At 40.9% G+C, this 21,515-nt stretch overlaps 1 protein-coding gene across 1 annotated transcript; it reads left to right on the top strand.

The window, feature by feature from the left end:
• Positions 1 to 4,086: 4,086 nt before the first annotated feature.
• coq5 (coenzyme Q5, methyltransferase) lies at positions 4,087 to 19,743 on the top strand. The gene is made up of 7 exons (XM_072587243.1): positions 4,087 to 4,282; positions 7,930 to 8,079; positions 13,312 to 13,539; positions 15,320 to 15,426; positions 15,732 to 15,820; positions 17,468 to 17,579; positions 18,624 to 19,743. Exons 1-7 carry the CDS (start codon positions 4,102 to 4,104, stop codon positions 18,723 to 18,725), a joined length of 969 nt encoding a protein of 322 aa, XP_072443344.1. The 5' UTR covers positions 4,087 to 4,101; the 3' UTR covers positions 18,726 to 19,743.
• Positions 19,744 to 21,515: the final 1,772 nt, after the last annotated feature.

Here is a 21,515-nt window from a genome sequence, read left to right as displayed (position 1 = left end):
TAGAAGTCATCCCAAGACATCCAGGAAACCAGGGGGGCACAGACATCAACCGTCTGCCAGGAGATGCCAGCTGTGGGAGCTGGGCAACCCCAACCATGTGTTGAGGAAGGTCTGGGGCCGAAAATGAACAAGAGTACCCAGAAAAGGCATGGTAAATACGTAAACTGCAAGAACAAGGTGCAAAGGCCCATACCTGATCCTAACGACGACCCAGACTGCTATGAAACTGGAAGGACGGCCCCAATGGGCACATGCCACCCACTGCAAGAGGGCTCCACAACCTATGAACAGGGACCACACGGAGGAAGACACCACTCCAACCACCAAGGATGGATCCAGCTGCTCGTGGCAGCCATCGCCATCAGCACTCTCGGCCTGACCTGTCTGACCGTCACACTGTGGCTTGCTGGTAAACAGGGACAAGGGACAGGACATTTCATAACCCGTCGTGACTTACGCGCCAATACCTTCCTCAAAATGGCCCATGGGTATGCCCAGAGATTTAATCAGACCCACTGCTGGGTCTGCACTTGGTCCCTAACCACTCTCATGGAGGCATTCCTTTAGCCTCAATCCCATTAAATATCTCTGACATGGCGGAATGGTGGCTAGACCCAGCTAGGTCCCTGAACTAACCACACTTGCCATGGCCAACTACGGGGACAACAGCCCAGTCCGCTGGAGATCGGCAGGGTACCACCTGGACAAATCTAAAGGGCGGTTTTACCCGGCCTACAACCTCTCCCATGAGCCCCAGCCCTGACCATTGCTGACAATAACACACAAGGGCCATCTATTTAAAAAGCATACAGCCATCCGGATGGGAGGCTGGCTGGAGCCAGTGCACTGACTCCCTAGTCCTAACTCCCGCAGCACGCCAATCTGCTGCAGAAGGCAGCATTTTAAACCTACAGGTCCTCAACAGGACCAGCCAGAATACCACCTTCCTCACCATCTGGACAGGGATCCAGACCCACCATCTCCGACCCTACAACGGCACCTATTTTATCTGTGGCCACAAAGCCTAACCCTGGTTGCCCTTATCCTGGACTGGGAGCTGCTATGTCACGTGTGCCCATGACCCGCAGCAGACGAGCCATTGCTGCCATTAAAGCAGCTCTCTACGTGATGTCACCCCACTCTGCAACCCTGCGGTTACAGGTAGAAGCCCACAAACTCGCCGCCACACTGGAGGAGGTGGCAAACTCCACAGCAGAAGCACTCGCCCAGCTGAATGCAGAGGCTGTTACCATCCGTACTGTGGCTCTGCAGAACAGGATGGCCCTGGACTACCTGCTCGCTGCGAAAGGGGGCACATGTGCACTTATTGGTGCTGACTGCTGCATTTACATTCCTGACCCGTGAAAACAACACAGACCTGGCCCAACATATCCAGCAGGCAGCTTCTGTCCTGCATGATCAGAACTCCCACAGGGACATGCTCCAGAACAGGACAATGGAAGCACCTCAACACTTCAGAGGAGACATTAATACCTACCTGTGAAGAGGAATGGAACCGTCGATACTGTCAGGATGTTGCATTGTGTGACATTCCTCCGATAACTGTTTTCTAATTAGCTACCTTGCAATTAGATTATTCCACTTCCAGATACATTGTAGTTTCCCATTTCTTAATCAGTGTCATTACTAGAAAACTGGTCTCATCCTCAGCTCTGGGAAGAGAAATCTGATGTACCTGTACAGACTGTCAGTTCTGTGTCAGCTGGTCTGCTTTCTCTTCCAGCGATATCGTTTGCAATGAACTGTTTGTCAATTTCACTACGAGCTGTGTTTTGTGATCTCTAACCTATTGGGCAAATTTCTCCGACTGTTTGTTAAGAAGGTGGGTTGGCTTTCATTAGCAGGGGGATTAAGTTTAAGAGCTGGAGGTTATGCTATAGCTCCATAAAGCCCTAGTTAGACCATACTTGGAATATTGTGTTCAGTTCTGGTCACCTCATGTAGAAGCTTTAGAGGGTGTAGTGTAGATTTACCAGGATGCTGCCTGAACTGCAGGGCATGTCTTATGTCGAAAGGTTGAGGGAGCTAGGGATATTCTCATTGGAGCAATGAAGAATGAGAGGTGCTTTGATAGAGGTGGACAAGATGAGGAGAGGCATAGATAGAGTGGATAACCAGAGACATTTTCCCAGGGCGGAAATGACTATCACAAGGGGGGCATAATTTTAAGGTGATTAGTGGAAGGTTTAGGGGAAGATTTCAGAGGCAGGTTCTTTACACAGAGAGTGGTGGGTGCGTGGAATGCACTGCCAGCAGTGGTAGTAGAGTCAGATACATTAGGCATATTTAAGTAACTCTTGGATATGCACATGATGATAGTAAAATGAAAGGTATGTAGATTAGTTTGATCTTCGAGTAGGATAAAAGGTCAGCACAACATCGAGGGCTGAAGGGCCTGTCCTGTGATGTACTGTTTTATGTTCTAAATTCTATTTCAAAAGAGAATTTAACCATCGCCCCTAACATTCAATGACATCACTATCACTGAATTCCCTTCTGTCAACACTGAGGGTTATCACTGACCGAGCTGGACTAGTCATATCAGTATGCAAAAGTGAGGACTGCAGACGCTGGAAACCAGAGTTTAGATTAAAGTGGTGCTGGAAAAGCATAGTAGGTCAGACAGCATCCAAGGAGCAGGAAAATCAATGTTTTGGGCAAAAACCCTTTATCAGGAATGGAGGCAGGGAGCCTCCAGGATGGAGAGATAAGTGGGGGTGGGTGGGTGGGTGGTGAGACTGGTGAGAAGGTAGCAAAGAGTACAATAGGTGAATGGGGGGTGGGGATGGAGGTGATAGATCAGAGGGGAGGGTGGAGCAGACAGGTGGGAAGGGAGATTGTCAGGTAGGACAGGTCATGAGGACAGTGCTGGGCTGGAAGGTTGGAACTGGGGTAAGGTGGGGAGGAGGGGAAACGAGGAAAGTAGTGAAGTCCACATTGATGCCCTGGGGTTGAAGTGTTCCGAGGCGGAAGATGAGGCATTCTTCCTCCAGGTGTCAGGTGGTGAGGGAGTGGTGGTGGAGGAGGCCCAGGACCTGCATGTCCTCGGCAGAGTGGGAGGGGAGTTGAAATGTTGGGCCACGGGGCACTGGGGTTGATTGGTGCGGGTGTCCCAGAGATTTTCCCTAAAGCACTCTGCGAGGAGGTGTCCAGTCTCCCCAATGTAGAGGAGACTACATCGGGAGCAACGGATACAATACTTGACATTGGTGGATGTGCAGGTGAAGTCATATAAGTATTGTGGCTACAAGAACATGTCAGAGGCTAGGAATCTTGCAATGAGTAACTCACCTCCAGCCTCCCAAAGTCAGTCCATCATCTATAAGGGATGTCAAGAATATGATGGAACACTTCTTCTGTCTGGAAGCGTGCAGCTACAACACTCAAAAAGTTCAACACGATCCAGGATAAAGCAGCAATCATTTGATTGGTACCACATCCACAAAGGATTACTCCCTCCAACAGCTGTGTACAATCAATAAGGTGCACTGCAGAAACCCATCAAGGCTCCTTAGACAACACCTTCTAAATCCATGATGACTTCCATCTAGAAGGACACAGGCAGCAGATACATGGAAACACCGCCAACTACAAGTTCCCTCCAAGCCACTCGCCATCCTGACTTGGAAGTATATTGCTGTTCCTTCAGGATTGCTGGTCAAAATTCTGGAACACACCCCCTAACAGTATTCTCGGTGTATCTACACCAAATGGACTTTAATAAGAAGGCAGCTCACAACTATCTTCCCAAAGGAAACTAATGATGGGCAATAAATGCTGTCCCAGTCAACAATTCTCGCATTCCATGAGTGAACTTTGTATTTTCTGGGAGGTGGTCTCCATGTCTCTCATTAGTACAAAATAAATACAGATTCAATTATTTAAGTAGGCTTACAGTCTGGGCACTTGTTTTAACATCTCAGTGCTCGCATTTACTGGATATTAGGTTCTTTTGGTACAACAGAGTACTGTTTGGTTCGAAAGCAGTAACTGCCATCAATTCCCAGTTGAATCATGACCCCCTTGCTGCCTGGCCCCGGAAGCGGAAGCCAGATTCACGGGGGGGGGGTCAGAAACAAGATGGCTGCCTGTCGGTTACTGGGGTCACTACCAGTCGGGCTTTGGGGAAGGAACGGGCTCTTTGTTTGTCGCCGGAATCTTGTGGCTCCCGTTTTTGTGAGAGCTCGTTCCGCTAGAGCCGAGGAAAAGCAAACTCATTTCGGCTTCGAGAAGGTGTCCGAGTCGGAAAAGGCGGAGAAAGGTGCGAGTGTGGGGCAGGCTCAGGTAGACTGGGGTTTGGGAGGTTAGGGTGAACCTGGGAAGACCCTTAACTTTCCTCATGTTAGGGGATCCATAACTGTGAGTAGCCGAGCCATAGAAACCAGGAAATCCCAAAGCTCCAGTGAGCTGCTCTGAAATGACTTCGCTGAGCTAAACGCTGGTGACATACAGTTGACCTCAGGTTGGTAAAGGGCATATTAATTAGGAGCCCGACACCCGAATTGTCTTTGTCTTCCTGTTCACTCTCAGTTATGCCCCTCCTTATGTCATGTGGGAAGTGTTGGATTTTAGTTGAGCATTTGAGCACACGCTATTACTTTTCACATGTACTTGCTGACTCTTACCTCTACCTCACCATAGAATCCCCACAGTGAGGAAAGAAGCGATTTGACCGATAGACTCTGCACGAACCCTCCACAGAGCCATCCCACTTAGTCCTATAGCCACACCCCACATCCTAGTTGTTAAACCACCTCACCTACACACCCTTGGTATGGCCAATCCACTTAATCTGCGCATCTTTGGACTGTGGGAAGAAACTGGAGCATCCAGTGGAAACCCATGCAAGTCGCGGAGAGCATGCAAACTCCATATCGACAGTCAAGGCGAGATTCAAACCCAGATCCCTGGTGTTGTCAGGCAGCAGTGCTAATCACTGTGTTGCCCTTGAGATCTCTTGATTCTTCCACTGGTGCTAAATTGTCAGCCTGCTTATATGACATTTTGTATTACCAGAAATTTTCTCCTATTAAATATTAGGAAGACAGAAACTTTTGTCTTTGGTCCCTGATGCAACTTCTAGACCTAGCTCCTGACACCTTCCCTTTTCTTGGCAGCTATCAGAAATTGAAACACACAGTTGGCCACCTTGGTATCATAATTGACTCCGAGATGTGTTTTAGACCACCTACTTCACTAAGCCTATTTCTTCTGTGATGCTGCCACCTGATTTTGCTCCTGCCTCAACTCTTGCTGAAAACTTCTTCAATGCCCTTGGTATCTCTGAGTTTTAGTATTCCAAGCTATTCTTGTCTGGTTGTAGTATTCTGTCCTTCAAAAATCTGAGGTCATCCAAAATTCTACTGATGTCTTAACTCTTACCATGTCCCATTCACTTATCAATCCTTAGCTCATAACTTACATTGCCTCCTGGTCAAGAAGTGACTTGATCTTTAAAATTCTCATCCTCATTTTCCAGTCCCTGTGTGATCTTATTCAGCCCCATCTCTGAAATTTTTGTTTTGCCTTAACATCATGCTCTTCACTTCATGTTCTTCATTGAATTTCATCTGCCCATCAGTTTGTGTCCTCTTGATGAATTATCATAATCCTCCTCACATTTGACAATAATTTCCAAGTTTCCAAGTCGTAAATTTTGAAATTGTGACCTGGGCAATTGATGAACTAGATTGATAGAGAAGGAAGTGGCCCTAGTAATGACCCCTGTGCACTGCTGTAATTCATCTTCCTCCAGTCTGAACAAAAACCATTCACTACAGTGTTTCCTGTCACTTAACTATACTGGTACACTCTCTCTTATTACATGGGTGTTAACTTTGCTCATAAGCCTGTCATTTTATCAAATGCCTATTCAGAAGCCCACATCTCTCTCATCAGCGCTCTCCATTTAAAACAACAAACTCAACTAAGTTAGTGAAACAATTGCCATTGCCAAATTCATTGTGACTTTCCTTAAACACTTAAACAAATATGGATTTAAGAATTTTGTCCTGATTTTTCTTTCCCCCTAAGAACTCCCCTTTCAATGCGGTTAAACTGACCAGTCTATAGTTGCTGGACGTGTCCTTTATAACCTTTATTTTGAAGAATGGTGCAACGTTTGAGTTTGTCAATCATCATAGCTCATCATAAAATCCCTACAGTGTGGAAACAGGCCATTCTCTGGCACCACTCCAGCATCTACAGAGGGTTGGAAGATAAGGCCAAAGCATCTGCAATTTCCAGCCTTACTTCAATCATTAACCTGTAGAAAATCTGATCAGATCTTGGTGACTTTAAGTCCAGCCAGCATTTCCAACACTGTGTCTATTTTTAGGTCATCAATTATTTCAACTACCTCCTCTTTCATTATGATTTGCTCGCATCATCTTCCTTGGTAAAGATGGATGCAAGGTACTGATTTAGTATTTCAGCCATAACACCTGTTTCTGTGCCTAAATCCCCTTTAATCCCTAATTGGTCCTCTTCTTTCTTAGAGGAAAGCTGAAAAGAAAGTGAAGAGAATGCAAAAGTATGAGAAAAGATTGTAGATAACTTAAAAGGGAACACTTATTTAGTAGTGTAAAAGGTTAGTCAAAGGAAAATAAGGCAAATTATGCTACAAAAATAAAATTGTCTTATGGAACCAGAGAGTATGCTGATATTGTATGACTACTTTGCATCTGACTTCACATTTTAGAAATAATACTACCATTGTTACAATAAAGAAGGTAGTGGTAGAGGAATTGGGAAAGATAAAAGTACATAAGTTGGATACAAAATTGTTGACAGTGCTCAGAGTAGATAAATTGTCTGGGACAGATGGGTTCCTGGGTTGCTGAAGGAGGTAAGAGTGGAAATACTGTCTGCTGTACCAACAATATTTCAATTTTTGGATATACAAAAGTGGTGTTAGGTGTCTGGATGGCTGCAAATATTATACAATCCTGTTCAAAACAGGCAATTAAAGTAGATAATTAAAGACCAGTTAACCTAGTGTTAATGGCAATGAAACATCCAGAGACACGAATGCAAGATGCAATTGTCATTTTGACAAACTTAGATTAATAAACAAAAGCTATCCTGAACTGGAAAAAAGTAAATCACATCTGACTAATTTAAGTGTTTTTGTTCAAATAACAGAGTTGATGTGTAGTGTTGATTTTCACTCTTCATTGCTTTATCTATCTGTAGAAACTTTCCAATCAACCTATTCGGATGCTATTACACACTTTTAGAGAAGGTGGAATTCAATCTGAGGTCTCCTGGCTTAGAGTTAAGGATAAGGAGCCTATATGTGAACTTTGAATAAGGTGTTTGACAAAGTACCATGTAATAAACGTGTTTGCAAAATCTGTAGAATACAAGGAATAATTGGGAGTTATGCAAAATTGGCTATGAGACACAAACCAAAATTTCAGTGAATGATTGTTTGGAATGAAGTAGGATCCTTTTCACAGAATTCTTTTCTCATAGAACCTCTACAGTGTGGAAGCAGGCCATTGAGTCAACACCACTCCTCTGAAGAGTGCCCCACCCCTTCCCTATCCCTGTAACCCTGCATTTCCTATGGCTAATACACCTAGCCTGCACATCCCTGGATACAATAGGAAATTTGACATGGCCAATCCACCTAATCTACACATCTTTGGATTGTGTAAGGAAACCAAAGCACCTGGAATAAAAAAGAAAATATGCGCACTCCACACAGACAGTAACCAGAGGGTGGAATCAAACCCTTTGAGGCAGCAGTGCTAACCACTGAGCCACCCTTTGACTTTTGTCTTTGACATTTGCCAGCTTTGAATGCAGGATTTTCTTTCAGTCCTGATAGGGACTCGCATACAACTTAGTTGAACTTGTATGTATGGTGGTTTTTGTAGAATTTTTTTTTATTTCTTGTTACAGTTTACAAAGTATTTAAAAATGTTGCCAAAAATTATGATATAATGAACGACGCCATGAGCCTCGGCATTCACAGGTTATGGAAAGATGCACTGATTCGTATGATGAACCCACTGCCTGGAACAAAGCTGCTTGATGTGGCTGGAGGAACAGGTACAATAATTATTCAATATACTCCTATGATGGGTATGTAAAAATGTTCTGGTTCCTTCACTCCTGATCATTCTCCCTTTTGATTTACCTAACTCTGAAAATGTTTGAGTTTTTGATATGTTAAATTTGAGGTTAAGAGGTAACAGGCTCACTGAGGTAAACGCTGTTGGTATGGAGTGAGGCTTTGACACAGTGCCACATAACAGATTTGAAGAAAATATAGACCTTGGAATAAAACTGTAGCAATGCGGACACAAAATTGGCTGGGTGATAAGAAACTAGTTAATGGTCAATAATTATTTATTAGGCTGAAGAAAGATTTCTTGTGAATTTCCCCAAATGTCTATATTGGGATGCTTGCTCTTTCTGATTTTGATTAGTGATCTAAATTTTGACAATATCAAAGTTTGCAGCTGAAATGAAACTTGGAAAGATTGTAAACTGTGGAGGGCAATGTAAACTTCAAAGAAAAAAGTCAAGTTGGGAGAGGGCAAATAGGTGGCAGATGAGGTTCAGTGCAGAGAAATGTGAGGTTATGCATTTGATTGGAGAAACAGGGACACATAATATAAAATAAGGAGAAGAGTTCTAAATGCAGGAGCTACTGGACCTGGGTGTACATGTTCATTAATCATTGAAGGTGGTAGGACAGGTAAAGAGAGCAGTAAGTAAAACATACAGCATCGTCTGCTTTATTAAGAAGGGTATCGAGTACAAGAGTAAGGAGGTGATCAACTTGTATCAGACATCTGTTAGACCTTAGCCAGAATATTGTGTGCAGTTCTGGGCACTGCAATATAGAGTGGATGAGAATGTGTTGGAGAAATGCGCAAGTGATTTATAAGAATGGTTCCAGTTATAATAAACTTTATTATGAGAATAGACTAATGAAGTTGAGAGAACTTTTAGATTAGATTCCCGACAGTGTAGAAGCAGGCCCTTCAGCCCAACAAGTCCACAATGACCCTCCGAAGTGTAACCCACCCAGACCCCTACGTTTACCCCTGTCTAGGATACTGAACACTCTGGGCAATTTAGCATGGCCAATTCACCTGATCTGCACATCTTTGGATTGTGGGAGGAAACTGGAGCACCCAGAGGAAACCCATGCAGAAGCAGGGAGAATGTGCGGCGTCCACACAGACAGTTGCCCGAGGTGGGAATTAATCCCAGGTCCCTGGCGCTGTGAGGCAGCAGTGCCAACCAATGAGCCACCATGGACATCTGTTTCCAAAATCACGACTGGGCTGGGTAGAGTAGATAGGGAAGAAACTGTTCCCGCTTGTAAAAGGAACAAAAATGAGAGGGCATAGATTTAAATTGATTAAAAGAAGCAAGATTGATATGAGAAAATATTTTTCACTCCATGAGTAGTTGAGGTCTGGAATGCGCCACCTGGAAACGTAATAGAGGTGGGTTCAATTTAGGCACTTAAATCACGAGATGTCTGTAATGTAGGCTGGGCCAGAATTTATTGGCCATTCCTCCCTGTCCTTGAGAAAGTGACGGTGGGCTGCCTTCTTGAAACACTGCAGTCCATGGGCCGAAGTTGGACCAACTATGCTATTAGAAAGGTAATTTCAAGATTTTAACCTAGCGACCCTGAAGGAACAGTGATATATTTGCAAGTCGGTGTGGTGAGTGGCTTGGAGGGAACCTTGCATGTGGCAGTGTTCCCAGGTATCTGCTGTTTGTCTTTCTAAGGGGTAGTGGGTTTGGAAGGTGCTGTCTAAGGAGCCTCAGTAAATTTTTGCAGAGTGTCTTGTAGGTCGTATATGCTACTACTAAACCTCCACGGCAGAGGGAGTGGATGTTTGTGGATTTAGTGCCATTCAAGCTTTGTCCTGGAGGTCAGAGTCAAAAAGGGTGGTGCTTGAAAAGCGCAGCAGGTCTGATGGTATCTGAGGAGCAGGAGAGTCATGTTTCAGGCATGAGCCCTTCATCAAGAAGTGTAAGCTTCTTGAGTGTTATTGGGTCTGCACTTATCCATGCAAGTGAGGAGTATTTCATCATCTTTCTAACTTGTGCCTTGTAGATGTGGACAGGCTTTGGGGAGTCAGGAGGTGAATTACTCTATCCTCTGACCTGCTCTTGTAGCCACAGTGTTTATGTGGCGAGTCCAGTTGCATTTCTGGCCAGTGGTAAATCCAGAATGTTGGTAGTCTTACGACAAGGCAGTGAACCCTTCTGTTAATTAAACCAAACACCCAGAAAAGCTCACCTCACCTCATATTCTGTTAAAGTATGAGTGGCAGAGAACTCCCCAAATTCCACTATTTAAAGAAAATAACATTTTTTTTATACTCTAAAAGTGAACATTAACAACTATTCACAAGTCTAAGCCTCCCTCTGTCTTAATTGCTTATTATCTGCATCCAACTCTATAACAATATACTGTTCCAATAAAACACTTATTAAAATTACAACTTAATATCAAAACCAAAGAGCAGCTGTCATCTTCAGTGTCTGCCTTTTTCCGGATGAAGATCTCCCTGGGTTGTCTTCTTTCTTTTTCCTGTGAATATGTTTCCTATGAAAAGGTACCTTTTGATGAGAATGTTTCCTAATTTCTTGGATCTGTGTTGATGAAAGTTGCTCTGTCTAATTTTCAAAATGACTGCATTTTTATATACCCAACATTTGATCGTCTCATTGGTTTAATGTTGGCAAAACAATAAATTCAAACTCAATCAGTTTTAGTATCCGGGGGCATAATTTAAACTGGTTAAACTCAAATTGTTGTCAAAACAGCAATCAACTCAGGTATCCATTTCACAACCAAATGTTACATACTTTCAATTTTCCAATACACTCTGAGACTGCTATCTCGTCATCAGATGCTTGTCAACCCTCTGTTCAGAACGACATTCACACTCTCTTAAAGGTACAGTATATGCCTTCAACTTCATAACAATAGTGCCGATTCAGTAATGGTACTGTCATGGGATGGTGGTTAGATTCAAGCCAGCATTGTTTCTTTCCAAATAATCGTTCAATGTGCTGGGGTATATGAAAGAACCATGAGATTGGCACTCAGTAATGATGCTCATTTGAAGAATTGATGCAAGCATGGTGGGCTGAGTGGATTCTTTCTGCACCATAAGACTTCTGCGATTCCTTGAAATGAAAAAGGGAATGTCAACATTTTTCACTATAGTGATCAGTTGAGCTTTGGATCAGTGTTGAGTCTTGGATAACAAATCTATCCCGTCACCAGGACCACAATTCCACCTTCATAAAGTCACTGCACTCTATCCGTGAATCCATTCATCTGTTGCTGAAACCCTCAACTATGCCTCTAGCTCTTGCCTTGAGTTTTCCAGTGCATCGTTGACTAGCGTTGCATCTTCCACAAACTCATTGAGTTCACTCAAGACTCTTGCTCCCATCATAATTGACAACAAATCCCACTTCCCTATCATTTTATTCTTGCTGACCTACAATATTTCTAGGTCAGCAGTGCCTTGATTTTAAAGTTCTTGTCTTTGCCTTCAGTCCCTTCATAGCCTCACCCCACCTTATCACTGTAATCCTTTCTGATCCCACAAACCTCCAAGCTATCTACAGCCCTCCAACTCTGGCCTCTTGAGCCCTGATTTTAACTGTTCTACCATCAGCAAATGGATTTTTAACTGTTTCAACCCTAAGTCTGCCTCAACCACCTCAAACCTCTCTCTGCGTCTCTTTCCTCCTTTCCAAGATGTTCCATAAAACTAACTACTTTATGTGGCTCAGTCAGCTTTAGTTTGACAGTTCTCTTGTGAAGCACCATGGGACATTTTACCACATTAACAATGCTATATAAAGTGTATGTAAGTTGGTATTGCCTTCTAAATCCATAATTGTGCTTTCTCTTTTCTCCACATTCAAAAACCACTGTATTGAACAAATATTTGAGTCAAATGGAATGCATATTTAGATTCATAGTTTAACAAATATTTTTTGTTGCTTTTTTAACTTTTTGTATTTTTATTTCTCTACTGTTTTTCTGTATTGAGGCAGATTAAAATTCTACAAATATCTTTGTTTAAATTAAGCAGCAAATATAGCCGCAACACTTTTGGGCCTGCATTCAACCTATCAAAGTAATATCACATTGCTTCCTGCTCAAAATCTTTGCTTTATTGAGTTTATTTTGAATGGTTCCCCACTTAGTTAGTGAAACGAGTTAGGAATTCTTGGCAATTATCGCTTGAGTACTTTGTGCAAGTGAATCATTGTTTATTAACAGATCTGTTTAGAAGTTGCAAAATATTGTGGAGTGGGGTGTACCCATGCATATTGTACTGTTGTAAACTTTACACTTTCACCCAAATGATGAAATGTTTTATTATGTAGTTCTAGTTGACATACATATTACATAATTGTAAGAAAGCTAGAAATCCCCAGATTTCTTTTCTTTCCCCTTGATTTTAGAAGCATGGAGCTCTTTTCATTCTGCTTCCCAGAAAGGATACTGATCAGAAACAAGAAGTCTCAATGTTTCCTTCCCAGCCAGGATCACTACAGTCTCAACAGAGGCCCATTACTGCTTGAGCTTTGAGGGGAAGGGGAGTCAAACCTTGCTGCTCCACAGTGTGAGAGCATGAGATTCTTTCTGAGATAAAGGCTTCATTCCAATTTTTTTTTAAATTACATTTTGACTGGTAAATTGACTGAGGTTAGCAGTGATTTTGTTTTTTCAGAAACTAAGACCAGTTTCATTCCTCTCGTTAGCCATTCTTTTAATCATTTTATATTCTGGATATTAAACAAAGTTAACATTTTGTTATCACCAGCGTCACACTGATGTTGAATTTGCCAGTATAATGAGAATGACTGATCACTAGTCTAAGTAAAGCATGTTGAATGTTTTAAAACCATATCAAAAGCAAAACATTTCACTTTCTAATGTGCTAACTCTTGCTGGAGTGTAGGTTCTTGGTTTGATACCTTGTTATTTCTCAGGTGAGTTGGTAGTGTCAGGAAGCAAACTCCCAAAGCCCAAGTCAATCCATTGTTCTGATAGTGACAAATTATTGGCATTGGCTTTTCTTTCCTCTTTCCATCATCATATTATACCAGTAGATAAGTGCTGGAAAAAAAATGGTCGCATCCTGCTTATCATTTGCACAAGCTGGTGTCTGAGACTGGTACTTTCTAGGTTTACATGACTCTGCAAAAATGGATTGTTTCTTATCTGTAATAAAAAAATGTTTTAAATAAAATGTGAAATTTATTGTATTTCTGCAGGGGATATAGCCTTTAGGTTCATGGATTATGTAAGAATGCAGCAGGAAAGACAGAGTCGACAAGCAGTAAAATCTAACCAGAGCCCATCATGGCAACAAATCAGTGACTTCTATCAACAGCAGAATAAATCAGATTCTGATTTGGGATCAAAGGCAGTCATCTGTGATATCAATAAGGAAATGTTAAAAGTTGGGAGGCAAAAAGCAGAACAGTTGAACTATTCTGAAGGTAGGTATTACTTTAAACATGGAACATTTCCTCAGCTCTTACATGTGATGTGTAAAGCTAATAGGAGCCTCCACAAACAGTTCTGATGTTGATGTATTTGAAAAAAGATCTGAAAGCGTGCAAGTATATAAGTGATTATAGTAAAGGATTTCACTTTTCTCAGTCTATTCAACTGGTCTTTTAACTGTTCCAATAAGGTGTTACTTATTGAATCTGGAGTTAGAAGACCCAAGTGATAGTGCAGACCAGGACTGAAGGAATAAATGTGAACAGAGAAATCTGGAACTAATAATAAGGTGATGTTACCCAGGTACATGGAGCTTTGGAGTATGGATTGCAGCAGTTCAAAAAGGTTACTCATAATTGAAAAAGGGAATAATGCAAGGGCCTTTGAGAGTCCAAATTTCCTACGTAGCAACATGACTACAATATTATTAGATATTGCAACTGCATCATCTGATGAAGGACTTAGAAAGACTGATAAGTAGCTCCAAGTCAGGAAATCTCACCAGTGTCTAAACCACTTCATCCCACCACCTTTGTCTTCTTGTGGATCATCCTCTGGGGTGAAGCTTTGATCGGTCCCTCCTAATATCTCGTTTTTACTCTGCATCGATGTGAAGTTCATTGACATAATTTTCTCCACAAAAGGTGCCACACCAATGTAAGCTGTAAATAGCTGAAAAGCAGTCTGGATCAGATTGTGTTGGATCGAATACACATTTCATTTTGCAATATTTTTGGTTTTGCAAGCTTGTAATAACAAGAGAGCATCCTTATTTAAAACTGCCTTTCATTTGCATGCTTAATCATGGACGCACAACAGTTAACTTTCACTTTTCCCACATCAGAAAAAATTCTGCCCTCTGCTCCTAAAATCTCTAATTCATGCTGAACTTATAATTATTCTTCAGTATTTCTCATAAGTTGGTAGTCATGATTTTGGAGGTGCCGATGTTGGACTGGGTTGAACAAAGTTAAAAATTACACAATACCAGGTTATAGTCCAACAGGTTTATTTGGAAGCACTGGCTTTCGAAGTGCTGCTTCTTCATCGGGTGGTTGTGACGCAGAATCGTAAGACACAGAATTTAAAGACACTTCTATTTATGAAGTGGGGTTTACAGATTCTTACATGGGTTTATGCAGTTTTTGAGCAAAATAAAATGTAATTCTGCAAGTATGAATTTGTACTTGCAGAATTACATTTATTTTGGTTCAAAAACTACATAAATCTATGTAAGATTCTGTAAATTCCACTTTAGAAATAGAATCAGTCTGGCCTAACATTTAGATACAGACTTTAACCTTACACCTTCAATGCATTATCTGAGCTGAGATGGCACCTGTAGTTAAAGCTATCTTGAGAATGTAACTTTTAAATAGTTCTGGGATTTACATATGAAGGAACCAAAACTAACATGGTCATTCTAAAAAATGAAAGACTGAAGCTAAATTGGTTTAATATTACATTCCATGACTCTCTAATCTTGTTGCTATAAATTCTGTGCCTTATGATTCTGCTCCACACCAACTGATGAAGCAGCACTTCAAAAGCTAGTGCTTCCAAATAAACCTGTTGGACTATATCCTGGTGTTGTGATTTTTAACGTTGTCCCAAATTGGTATTCTTCTGGTGAACTTGATGCTTTTGTCACTTCATGCCCAGAGTCATGTCCAACACCAACTAGCACTCAGAATGGCAATCCTTGTTTATTTCATTTTTGCGGAATGAACTATAATATATTTGGTTCATAGGAATACTGTTTCTCCCCCACAGGTCTGTCCTGGGTGGTGGGAAATGCAGAAGAGCTGCCGTTTGACGATGACAAGTTTGATGTTTATACAATTGCTTTTGGAATTAGAAATGTCACTCATATAGATCACGTAAGTTGATATAGTGTATTACTGAAACCAATTTAAGATCACTTCTGATGAGAAGCTGCTGCCCATTACTTTCCTTGTCTGCTCTCTCTCACTAAACAGAAATGCTGTGCCTATTTTAAAGTTGAAATGATGAAAGGCCAAGAAGTTTATTTCCTTAATTAGAAAATTCTTTAAAACAGTTTTACTGCATCTTATCTGTTGTGTACAAAATTTCTGTAAAGTTTCTTTCTCTTCTACCTGATAGAGTAAAAGATTATCTATGCGGAAGCCTCTGTCACTGACTACCTGTGTTTTCTGCTTACCAGGTGCTGCAAGAGGCCTATCGTGTTTTGAAGCCAGGTGGAAGATTCATGTGTTTGGAATTCAGCAAAGTACAGAATCCAGTCATTTCCAGGTAGCCGTAGTGAATTCTGTCATTTACCATGTTTTGGAAAATCACCAGCATTAAGGATGGCCAGAGCTTTTTCTGCTCAATTTGTGCAATTAGAGTCTACTGCCACTACTTCCTTTTGAGAATCAGAAACCTATGCTACAAGTTTCTCCAACGGTGTACTTCTGTGTAAATGTGAATATACCATTAGGTGGATGCAAATCACTCATCATGGAGCCTATAATTTCTGCCCTGCTTTGAACTTCCTCTGCCTCCAAAAAGTACAAGTTGAAGATAACTCAACAGGGAAACCATTGTGTCACTGCTGTGTCAAAACAATTGCTCAAAGCTTTCTACTAACTAAATAATAGCAAAAGAAAACAAGCAATGTTCAGAAATACTCTTAATAACCTTCAGATGAGGCTCTTGTCAATCTATTTACATGTATGACTCTACCCATGAAGATCTAGATGCCTATTTTAAACTGACAAAAACGCAAGTAAGTAGTTTGTAGGTGAGACCTCTGGGGAAATTGCCTAGCCTTATTTGTTATAGGGGTTTCAACACCAGGGGAGACAGTAGCAAGAGGTAATGTCACTGGACTAGTCATGCAGAGATCCACACTAATACTCTGATGGTTCAAGTCCCTCCATTTAATTTTGTCTAATATAATCTGGAGCTAAATGCTGCTTTTAATAATGGTGACCATGAAATTATTTGTTTTTAAAAATCATTAATTCCCTATGGGGAAGGAAGTACCCTATTCTCGTCCGGCCTGGCCTGCATCAGACTTTTAGCAACATGATTGAATCTTAACTGCCCTCTGAAATGCTACCTAGCAAACAGCTCAGTTGTATCAAAACATCACAAATCATGATAGGTATTTATACAGCACACAGACTGCAGCATCGCCACCTTCTTAAAGGCCATCCAAAATGGGCAATAAATGTCGCTCTAGCCAGTGAAGTGCACATTCCGTGAAATCATGTTTTAAAAATCAACTTGACTTGTTTCAAGTGAGCTTCCTGGACCCAATAAACTTTCCATCTAGCACCACCTGATGTAGTCAGTTGATAAGAAGTCTCTGTCTCTTTTGCCACTGTTACACCATTTATTTTGGCCATAAATCAGTGCAATTCATGAAGAATAGTAGCTGCAATTCTGCACATTCTCATTCTACAGGTTTGTTGTCTGGTACAATATGTTAATACATCAGTAAACTGTGCTTCACTATTCTGACTATTTTTACGAGTTTTCTGCATCGAGATTTCTTCAATATTTCCCCAGCTGAAGACATTAACTACCTTCCAGTTGGGATATCGTTCGATAAGTCATATTCATCCTCTCATATTTTTGACCAAGTTGCCATTCTTTATCTCTGAACTTGATAATTCAGCCACACCCTTGAGTCCAACCCTCCCTTACCTAATATTCCTACCTGAGAACTCTTCACCTTTTTTTCCTAATGCTGTTCCAGACTTTGTGAATCTGCATGAGCCGACATCATTGACTCAGCTTGGATCAAATCTGAACTACCTGGTCTACAGTTCTCCCTACTCACTGAAGAAAGTAGTTTCTTTTTCTGTGAACAAGGAAGTTTGAGCCCCTCACATTTGGCTTTTGAAACTTGATTACATTGTAATTGTTCAAAATAAATATTATTTTTCACAGGTTGTATAATTTGTACAGTTTTCAAGTGATACCTGTGCTAGGTGAGGTCATTGCTGCTGATTGGAAATCCTACCAATACCTAGTAGAAAGTATCCAACGGTTTCCTGATCAGGTAAGATTTAAGGTCATTTAGATAATTTTAAAAAGCATTCACCAGCATGTTTGAATCAAGAACAGTTTTGTAAATGTGAATCTTAACAGAATAAGGTCAAGGAAATATTGCTATGCTTACAGCTCCAAAGGTTACAGTTTTAATGATTTTGTTTTCTGCACCCCCCCCCCCCCCCCCCACGAAGAATGAGTTTGTCTATTTCAGTGGCAGAAACATAATGGCACTTAGATTGCCTTAGTTTCCCTAAGCCACATACTCTTTTATTGAATTAGACACCAGTGCTTTCATCAGTGAGAGAATTTGCATTGATCTACTGCCTTTCACAACCTTGATGTTTAATAAATTATTAATCACAATTGTCAAGCTTTTAATGGGAACTAATAGGGAAGATGGTGCAGAAATTATTTCTGTTGTTTGTGACAAGGAGATAAATCCTGCGGAGATAGGAGTCAGACTTTTCAGGAGTGATGTTGGGAGATGTGTAGGTACAATTTGCAGTTGATGCTTGGTTAATTGTTGCTTTTAAATTAGACTGATTAGGTTTAGAATGATCTTTTTTTTGTTAACCGTACACATTAATGGATATGAGCAAGGTGGGTGTGTGGAATCAAATTACAGATCAGCCAATGTCGGACTGAATAGTCGAACCAGCAGTTGTGAGGCAATATGGCCTATCTCTGTTCCTATGTTCTTAACATCTGAAATGTTATTGACAGCACAGCATGCCCTCAGTACAACAATGTAGCATCAACTTGGAATTTGTGCTCCAGTCCATCTAATGGGAGTTGACACCAAGACCTTCCGACTCTACTGCCACTGAGTTACAGCTGACCCCCTTTTTTTTATTTTAAATTTTCTTTACAGCTGAGAGCTGTACAAGAGTTTCTTGGTTTGGGAATAGTGCGGTGTTTTATTTCTTTTCTCCTCTTGAGGAAGAGCCTAGCCTCTGTCTCAGGCCATCTGTCATTTTGATATTACATGTAATGTTTACCTGGAGAATTTCAGCAGTTGTGTTGCTTTCATTTCCATCTTTTTTGTTTCCAGGAGGAGTTCAAAGCAATGATTGAAGACGCAGGGTTTTACCGGGTGGAATACAGCAACATGACATCAGGGATTGTGGCTGTTCACTCTGGATTTAAACTCTAAATTTGAAGTGACGGAAATAAAATAGACTGTTGCCTGCTGCGGGGCCCTGCTTTCATTGTCTCAGATGCAAGATTACAGATAGTTTGTGAGTGATCACATTCGCACTGCAAAGATGCTGTAATACTTCCAGCTGTGCAATTATCAGTAAGAGTCAAGGGGATTATGCTGCATTATAGTATACTTGTTTTAAAGTGTAAACACACGGGTGCATGTCTGCTCCAGTTATATACATGTGTTTTCCTCTGTGAGGATGTAGCTCCAGTATCTTCAAAGTTATACTAATAATCAGTGTATTAAACCCTAAGGCGTGAAGGAAATATGTTTGCCACTGATATTCAAACTTTGCCAGCAGAAGTGGTTATTAAACTAGGCTGCCAAATTTATGTACTTCTATTTAAGAAATCAAGGATTTAGCATTTCATATTTTCCCTGAAATATACTGGATAGAATCTGTTGTATTTTTTATCTGCTCTTTCAGCAAGGAAAAGACTTTAATCTAGTTTCATGTCAACAAAAATACATTTCTCTCTGTGCATCTTAAAAACCTAGAGTAAACTCTTCAGGATTTCATACCAGCAAGCAGTTCCATTTACATCATTGTGAAAATAAGTGGTCTGATGCAAATGTTTAAAAGAAAAACACAGAATCAAAGTGAGACAGGGCAAATGTCCCACAGTTTCCTTTTTCAACTGAACCTCACTCGTTATTGCCCTGAGAAGTTAGTGTCTCAGTAGCCTTTATAGGAAACCCCTCTTTGCAATGGGAATCCATAGTTATAATTGGCAAGACCAACAGTTTGGTTCCAGCACTAAAGGACATGGCCTACACTATTCCTCAGCAATGAACAGGTTATGTCATTGTAATTCTGAAATGGAGACTATGTGCATTTTGTATGTTTAGTTCTGCGGTGTAGAGTTTGATTTTTGTGTGTGGTGGGCATTTGTCTATACACGATTTGCAGGATTGACCGAACCTATTTAAATGTTCTAATGGTTGAATAAAAGATTTCTTTCTAGTTTGACTTGAGTACGCTTTTTTAAATTTATGTACTTTTGAAAAGTAGACTTGCATGTTCTTGGAGTGGCAAATAGTTTTGTAACAATGAGTAAGCTCTCATGTGCCAGTGTTTGAGGTGAGTAGTGTCCCAAATGTGGAAATGAAACCTGCTCAGAAAAGGTGACAACTTTCACGCCAATGCTTGCCAGACGTTTTCCCATTGTGACTCCATTTCAAAGCTTGATAATTTTTACAACTCTTTTTGGTGAGAACTGAGAGTAATGGGGTCAGAGTTGGCCATTGCTGTCTCCAAGCTTGCAAAGCAACAATTTGGCTTGCAACCCCATTTAGAGTCCTAACCCCCATTTTGGCCATCCTGGTGTAGACATTTGAATAAACTCTGGTGTACACTATCCAAGAGAATTGCTCAACAGTAGTTCAGCATTGGGTGGTGTGCTTTTTTGGAATGCTTTTGATGATCCAAGGACTGTCACAGATGTCATCTTTTGCACTGATAAATTGTGAGGACACGTCCATGATGGGGCTTGTCGTCTGTAAAGATCAACTTCATATATCATTAACTGCTTTAACTATCATGGACAGACATGTCTGTGACCAGTGGATTGAGTGAAATAATGTCAAGCAGCTTATTTTGTCCTTGCCCAGCATTATTTACTTTGACTTCATAGGATAGGACTTAAACTCCTGGCTTGTTGATGAGTAGTCAAGCCAACACAGTGCCACATTTAACCAGTACCCTGTCAAGTTGTTTGTATTTGAAAAAAGGCAAGCATGTTCCTACTGTTGTAGTGATGAAGAGGTTTCCTTAATATATAGAGGTTTTCATGACCAGCATGTGACTCAAAACACTACAGCCAATGAAGTATGAGCAATGTTTTAATAAAGTGAATGATGTATCTAATGGAATAATTTTGCACTCTTGGATGGAGCAGTTTTCGGTGGTGAAATGCAGAATGGAAAATTTCTGAAATGTGAAAATGAAATGTGTTACTGAGCACATACTGGAATTTTAAAAATATATATAAATGTGTGAGATGTGTCAATTTTATGGTACTACTAGCAATTCTCCACTCAGTTCCAATCTCCCATCAGTGTGTATGGTTTTTTTTATACCAAAAGGGATTTTAAATCATCTTGTTACTGAATAAAATTGTATGTCATGTAATAAATTCTTCAAAGAGATAGTTTGGCAGTTCTTGCACTAGTTCTCCATCAGCAACTGGTTTTTGTTGATTCAAGCAGTTATCAATAACACTCCCAAATTTTAAAACACTGGTCTCGCTTTTAAAGTAAAAATGTCTGCCAGCTCCACTCTGGCAGCATTATTTACTTTGACTTCATAGAATCTTCAATCACTCCTACCATCAACACTTTCTTTCTCTCAGCTAATTTACTGGCCTCCATCTAATGTTGACTTTTTTCCTCTGTTTAACTTTAACCCTTGATCATTATATAGACAAGTTGAGATCTGCTGAATCAGTTTTAAGGGGAGGTGATGGCCGAGTGGTATTATTGCTAGACTATTAATTCAAAGACCCTGGTAATCTTCTTGGCACTCTGGTTCAATGGTGGAATTTGAATTCAAAAAATATCTAGAATTGGCAGTCTAATGAAACCAGCGTCAATTACCAGAAAACCCTATCTGGTTCACTAATGCCTTTTAAGGAAGAAAACTGTTGTTTCTACCTGGTCTGGCCTACATTTGACACAGAGCAGGCCCTCTGGGCAATTAGAATTAGGTAATAAATGCTGTCCTAGTTAGTGGCACCCTAC

This window comes from Chiloscyllium punctatum, chromosome 17 (assembly GCF_047496795.1).
Source record: "Chiloscyllium punctatum isolate Juve2018m chromosome 17, sChiPun1.3, whole genome shotgun sequence".
Classification (NCBI taxonomy): domain Eukaryota; kingdom Metazoa; phylum Chordata; class Chondrichthyes; order Orectolobiformes; family Hemiscylliidae; genus Chiloscyllium; species Chiloscyllium punctatum.
This window is presented reverse-complemented; position numbering and strand designations above follow the sequence as displayed.

Excerpts from the sequence above, each read along its gene's own strand:
- coq5 (XM_072587243.1), top strand. The coding sequence starts at position 4,102 with ATGGCTGCCTGTCGGTTACTGGGGTCACTACCAGTCGGGCTTTGGGGA. Across the intron at positions 4,283-7,929 it reads GTCGGAAAAGGCGGAGAAAG|TTTACAAAGTATTTAAAAAT; the intron begins GTGCGAGTGTGG and ends TTCTTGTTACAG. Across the intron at positions 17,580-18,623 it reads TCCAACGGTTTCCTGATCAG|GAGGAGTTCAAAGCAATGAT; the intron begins GTAAGATTTAAG and ends TTTTGTTTCCAG.